Here is a 7,289-nt window from a genome sequence, read left to right as displayed (position 1 = left end):
GTGAGTTATTTTTTATTCCCATTCCTTAGCTTGATCATTGTCTATTAATTTTGGTATTTCAGTTTTAACTTTCAACTGAGTTAATCGTTATAGTCTCATCTTAGAAAGTGTCAAAGACACATTTGTCTGTGTTTTTAGTATCATAACTCTCAAACATACCAGTAACACATGAAAACAATGAAAATACTTCCTTTCATGATTAACAACACTGTACCTATATAATCATTAGAATAAGACTGTTAAGAGTTCTTGAACAATTCAGGGATGTAGAGACAGACAACAATATACCATAACATAATCATATAACACCTACTTATTCTATTTTCTTTAATATTTCATAAGCACATACTTAATGAACAATTATAATTTCACACAAAACTATGATAAAAATGGAATTTAAGATCTCGTATCTACAAACAATAAAAATGTATAAAACTTAACAATGAGGTGGAGCTTGAAAATTGAAAAAAGCAAAAACAAGTTATCAATACACAGGAAAAATTGCAACATATGAAAATATAAAATACATGTTTAGGACTAAAATGAAATAGACATGTTTAGGAATTACAAATTAACGAATGAAAATCTTGTAAAATCATTCATTTTAGTAATTCATTAATGAATAGGTAGTGGTTTCTGTTATAAATTTGATTTGAAATACATGAACATATCCATATCAGTCCAAAACATGTTTTAAAATACATGTTAACTTATGTTTAAATTTTTCCTATGTACATGCTTAACATTAATACAAGTACATATTCAAAGACAATATAGCTTTTACCTATTACACATCTTAAAAAAAAAACATGTAGGGACCACTATGCTTAGCAACATCAAAAGCATGATTTTCAAGTTTGTTTATTACATTCACAACAACATACATATTCATGAAAGCTGAGCAACAGTAGGCAGTATTCATAGATCACACTACTTATAACACATTACTTTTTTAGTTTTGCAAAAAAATGTGACATGGTTATCATACTGCAATATCAAAAAGTCCCATTAATGAATTTCTTGCATCATATGTACTAAAACAAATTGGTCAATATATGTAAAGTTGAAAATTAGAAACACATTTCGTCCAAAGTGGTAAAATGGGGTATGTAAGTCTCCGTCACATGACTCCGTGATTTCATGAGAATGGGTCCTAATCTCCCATTCAAATGCATAGAGATTCGTCATTAACATAGCATTGAGTTCAACGTTAAAAGCAAAATTTCTTTTTGTGAAAAAATACCGATAAAAAAATTACAAATATTTAATTTTCCTGGATAAAAATGTTAAGTTAAGAAAAGCATAAAAATAGAAGATTTTGCATAGTGATACAGCGTTTTAATTTCCTGAAAGTGAACAATAAAATGCAGACCGGTCTTCGGATTTCAATACGTTCTACATCTAAAATTCCTGAAGGAAAACTGAAACTAGAATGAAACTTACAAACCCTATTGTTTCCAGAAATGCACACAATAAGTCTTAAGTTGACTAAATATAAATTATCTGAATAGAAGAAATTAAAGTAATTCTATTACTGTCTTGCTAACAACCATTTGTTCAAATTCAAATCAACAACCAACAGTAAATATGACTGAAAGGAAAAACCCGGTTATTTAGCTTTAAGAATGTTTGCAATAGTCCCCACTTGGTGGAATAACTGTTCATTTAGTGCTTTCGAAAGACACCATTTAATGAAAATTAAAATGTTGAAAATTGTGTATATGTATTGTAAGATCTATATTATTACAAGTTATAATATGTATGTGGTTATAACTCTCATACGACAACAAAGTTAAGTACAAAAGTAACTTTTACAAGGCATACTGGTTTGTGTTAGTAGAAATGAATTTTTAAAATGTTGGAAAAGCCAAATGATACCCTAGAAATTTACTTTATTATGGCAATGTCTGTTATCTTCACATTTGCTCCTAGCCTTAAGATTTGTAATTTATTTCCCTCCTAATAGGGATGCTGCATCAGCGGCAACCCATATATGTATATGGTTCAAAATCGTTCTGTTGGAAATGATGTATGCAGTTTGAACATGCAACAGACAACAGAGACACATATATTAAGTGTTGAATGATGTCTTGCATATTGCTGTTTGTCATGACAAAAGCAATATACATAACAACATATGGTGCATTATCAACAAAGTCAAATGTTATATGAGTACAAATGGCTCCCTTCTACTGAAGCAAAGCATAAAATCATATTATGGTAACTATACAAATTTCAAATTATTGTCAATTAAGACACATTCATTCATTCATTCATTACATATAGGAGTACTATATTCATATCACATTCAACTGGCTTAAACATTACAAAATAATGTGTTTCTTAGTACATGTGGTCAAAAGGGACCATAAAACTGAAAGCTAGAATTTGTATTACAGGGTCTCCTATTGCATAGGCAAAGCAGTATATTTCTAGTAAATATTGTATACATGCACTTTTCAAGATATAGAAAGACCATGAGATCAAACTTGTGTACATGCAACTGGAAATGCTGCTATTTAAAACTATATCAAAGTAATTAAACAAATTCTGAAAAAATAACATGATTTTCAACTCACAACTGATCCACATAATAATTAAGAATGCTAAGATTTCCAACCAAATTTTACAATCTTTTTTAATTGTTCAGTGTATAGGCATACACTATGCTATCATTGAAATCACAACCCAATAATGGTCATTCACATGAACACAAATGGATATATATATATATAGAAACAATCCCAATTAAAATCTATTAAAATAAGATGAAGGATTGAAAATAAACAAAAATGAACAGTTCAGCCATCTTAGTGATGTCAGAGCTCTACTAAATGCAATCTACCCTGTTAACTAAAATTTATCTGGGACCTAAAATGATAATGAAATGTTATAAATGAATTACACATGCCTCATTTTGGGTTAAAACCTGTCTATCAGCCATGCAAATGTTTCAGAATGTCTGCTGCACCCACTAATGACATCTTAATAAATTACAGAAAATTGATCAACTTACAATGCATTTAGCATACTATATACTAGAAATCCGCACATCTTTATAAAATTAAATACCTGACTTTTTTTAAAAATGCAATTAAATCAATAAACCAATGCAATTATAATAATTATATTTTAGTTTAGTCAGAAACAAAAATTGGGTGGCATATAACTTGGATTGAATGGACAAGGAACAAAAGACTGAAAAATATTTAATGAAAAGAAAAACAAAAAGTAGATCCTTAGTATAAGCAGATAAATAATTATTTGGGTGGTTAGTCTAATTGACGTTTCCCCTTATCATTACTTCACTGATCATGAAAATGAATCAATACCAAAACAAAGTAGGACCAAACTGATAAGGGAGCACGTTCATATCTTAATTTTACCATTGAGAGTGGAGAAATAATTTAAATAAAATAGAGGCTTAAGGAGGATTGGTTTCTCCCAAATCTGTAGAAACCTTGGAAAATGTAAAACAGTGGGAAAACTCTCGAAGAAATTTTATTAACACACTGCAGTTGAAAAGTCACATGCATTTTTAATCACCAGCTTAGAATGGGGTGAAGTAATTCAGTACTCTTTGTACAACAGACCTGATTTTAAGAGATCAATTAAGAAAGCAACACTCAGCAAAATTTGAAGCAAATCTACAGTAATAAAAGAATAGTAAATCCTGGATTTGAAAAAGAGGAATTTTGCTTTAAATTGGAAGAAAAATAAGACTACAATATTTGATTAATATGAAAATAAATTACAATTAAAATTAAAATTTTTGACGTTATCCGTGACAAAAGTTCATTTTACACGAGACTAAATTACACTGCCATACAATTTGAAGGGTTATTCATGAATACTGGGGAATATTATTCCTTGTAGAATGTATACTGAATTCATTATCTCATGAAATATGAAATTCTACCTACGGAAAATATTCCCCAGTATTTGTGCTATAAACCTTGTTTATCAAATGGAATATCCTAGCCCTATTTATTGTTTTCTGAGATCATTACAATAACGATTTATAAATAAATGTTATTATTAACTGATGACTTAAAATACAATGTAAATTGCCCCTTTAATACAACAGGAGGTTTTAGCAACCATAATTTATACAGGGCAATTGCCCTGTATTAATTTAATACAGGGCACATGCCCTGTATTAATTCTGGCCCTGTATAAAAGTTAAACTTGTCCGCCATTTTGTTTGAAACTGACTATAGAATTTTGCTAAAGAATGCATTAAAAACCTAATTTGAGAAGGTATCAGCAAACTTGGTATATTAATATAGATCTATATAGAAAAGAACAGTTGGGGTGAATAAATGCATCAAGAGATCTGGAGTGTTACAGTCTTCACTAGGAAATATGTCATACTGAGCTGTATTTAAAGGTTTGTACAGATAACTCCTGTTATTTTAAGTCATCAGTTAATAAAGGGATCATAAAATGGTTATTTTCATATTAATCCTGTATTATGTCCTCGTACAGTCGTATTGGGTTTCGACCACTTGTAAGTGATCTCAACCCAATACGACTGTACTTGGACATAATACAGGATTAATATGAAAATAACCATTTAATAACCCTATAGTATATAATTATGTTTAGTGTCCACTCAATAATGCAGGAATGTTGAAAAATTACAGTGAATGAAATCACAGTCTATTTCTAAACAACTTTGATCATTAACAATTCATTGATGAGTACAATAATGAAAACTTTAATGAAAGCTGTATTTAACACAAAAAATATCAATGATAAATGACAGAAAAAATTACAGCACAGTACATGTACCACCTAATGCTGAAGGCTTCCCATATAAGTGTCAAAATACCGGAATCAATTTACAGTGCAATTGTATATGCTTCTTTCTTTACATGTTTGTGTTGTATTAATTGTTGTACAATTCCAGTATTGATTGTAATATTAGTTTTGATTTGTTGATTTCATTTTAAGATGAACAGTTGAAGTATATGAATTCATGACACAATAAAATAGCAAAATGAAATAAACTTCTTCAATGTTGAAAATATTTTACAAAGTGTGGAATTATAAGGTAAAAAGCTGTTTTGAAGGAGTTCATCAGCGTATAAACATGCCAACTCACAACAGCAGCAAGTTATTCACGTACAAACACTGATGAACTCCTTAAAAACAGTTTTTAAAACACTAATCCATGCTATGTAGCATCTGTATAACACTGCTTTATGGTGTATGGAAATAAAATATCTGTCTATCAAAAAATACATTTACATGTTTTAACATAATTTGTATCAGAAGCTCACTAATAGCTATACATTCAGAAAAGAAAAGGAACAAACAAATTTGTTAGTCTTCATGTAACGAGCAATGATGATAACTTATACTCAACTGATTCAAGAATTGTATAAGGGCATAAAAGCAGACTGTAGTCGATTTAATTATTCAAATATATTTGGTACACTTTATCTAGTAATACCCTTCTTATGATACAATCTCATAGTACAGTATTAACATTACTCCTTACAACAATCTTATTCAAGCACTAAAACACATGATTGTAAAGATATACAGCCAATGACTGTACATAAATTTTTTAAAGTGACCTCAAAAACAATAAATTGTTTTAAAATTACCATAATATCACAAGTTTCCCTTGTTGCATTTCTTGCTCAGTTTGATGACAATAAATAAGCAGTGATTTAAAAAACCTCAGCTTTAACTAATGAAAATCATTGACAAAGCCTCAAATTTTCTAGCAGTTATAAGATTCATCTGGACATCTGTTTAATGTTTAGTCAGTGCACTGTCATTGTCTAATTATCATCCCATATACCACAAGAATCTGTTTCTAAATACAGTTGTTCATTATTTGTGGGGTACCAATGTTTGTGGCTATTGTGGTTATATATTCTTCACCGATAAAATTAATAATTCAATGAACTAACATATCCTAGGATGAAGATTAACCTCGAAAAATGATCAGACTGCTCAATCAAGGTATTTAAGTTGTTTACCAGCATATCCATTTTCTTTCAACTATGATTACTAGTAAGATCATGTATAATGGAAATGAAATTCTTCTTAGCCTGCTTTAAGTAAGCTGGGTTTAACCAAAATTTGACTCTTATTCATGATACCATAATATACCAAAACGTGAATCTCTTTTTTTGAAGAGTACAAAAACACCAAAACTGATTTGATCACAATTTCCAAATTTAGAAAATACACTAGCTTTAAAATCTGTAATACAGTACTACGTTAAAATTTGCAATTACAAAAACCATCAGGACCGGTACTCTTCTGCTGTAGTCACATGTCTCCTTATCAATCATATTTCCAGTTCTTTAATTCCATCTTAACTTCCTCACAAGTAATTCGCTTCCTCACATCAAACTGAAATACAGAAAAATATTATCTATAAAAAAAAAATACAGTGACTTCTTACACTATCTTCCTTATAAAAATCTTGAATTCAACTCGTTAGTAAAAGAATTAGAAATGAAGGACCTATAATGTACAGTATTGACTGGTTCCAGGTGATATTCTCAGTAACAGAATATTAAAAACACTTAATTCTTAGGTTTCTTGGTTTTCAGGCATTTTTTTTTATAAAAACCAATGAGTCAGACATTTTTTACTGCAAAAATATTTTATTTATTTTTATTTTACTTAAGAAACAAATCATGGGAACTCCATTTTATCATTGTTTTACCATGGGCTGACCACTTGTGCCACATTATTTTACCCCGAGCAATAGAGCAAGGGGTAAAATATCAGCATAAATGGTCAGCCCATGGTAAAACAATGATAAAATGGAGTTTCCATGTTTTATTTCAATTCTAACAGAACAATAACAGTACTTTTTTACATTTTCGTGATCTATTACGATAACCTTAGACCTGCCATATTTGTCCATACACTTTAGGCTATGTCAGTTGAAATGGTCCTTAGTGAAACTTTGCCTTGAATTTTTTTTTATAATAAAGAAGAGTAATCAAGGGAACCAAGGTTATGGCGGTAATCAAAAGAATGTAATCCAGGGACAAAGATCAGACATAGAAAACAGACATGCACAACAAAGAACATAATGTAACTAAAATCATACATACAAAGTAACAAAAGCAAATGAGCAACCCAGACTCCACTAAAAACTGGGAGCATGTACCAGGTGCAAAGGAAAGGGCAAATCAAGTAGAACAATGTTTGATATGGCAACAGTCCTTTGCATTATAAGGTCACCAGTGTTTACACATGGACAGGAACAATGTTTCATTCATTGACTATTGTTATTGTTTGGTTTCATACAT

At 29.9% G+C, this 7,289-nt stretch overlaps 1 protein-coding gene across 2 annotated transcripts in view; it reads right to left on the bottom strand.

Moving 5' to 3' along the window:
* Positions 1-313: 313 nt before the first annotated feature.
* LOC148614257 (uncharacterized) overlaps positions 314-7,289 on the bottom strand; it is a 17,237-nt gene continuing 10,261 nt past the window's right edge. For both annotated transcript variants that reach the window (XM_088588244.1, XM_088588246.1), the window contains exon 12: positions 314-6,375. In XM_088588244.1, the coding sequence (XP_088444370.1) occupies positions 6,307-6,375 (69 nt within the window). In that variant the 3' untranslated portion in view covers positions 314-6,306. The remainder of the gene's footprint in view (positions 6,376-7,289) is intronic.

This window comes from Perna viridis, chromosome 6, assembly GCF_037379345.1.
Source record: "Perna viridis isolate PV_CMFRI_1.1 ecotype Kerala chromosome 6, ASM3737934v1, whole genome shotgun sequence".
Lineage (NCBI taxonomy): Eukaryota > Metazoa > Mollusca > Bivalvia > Mytilida > Mytilidae > Perna > Perna viridis.
This window is presented reverse-complemented; position numbering and strand designations above follow the sequence as displayed.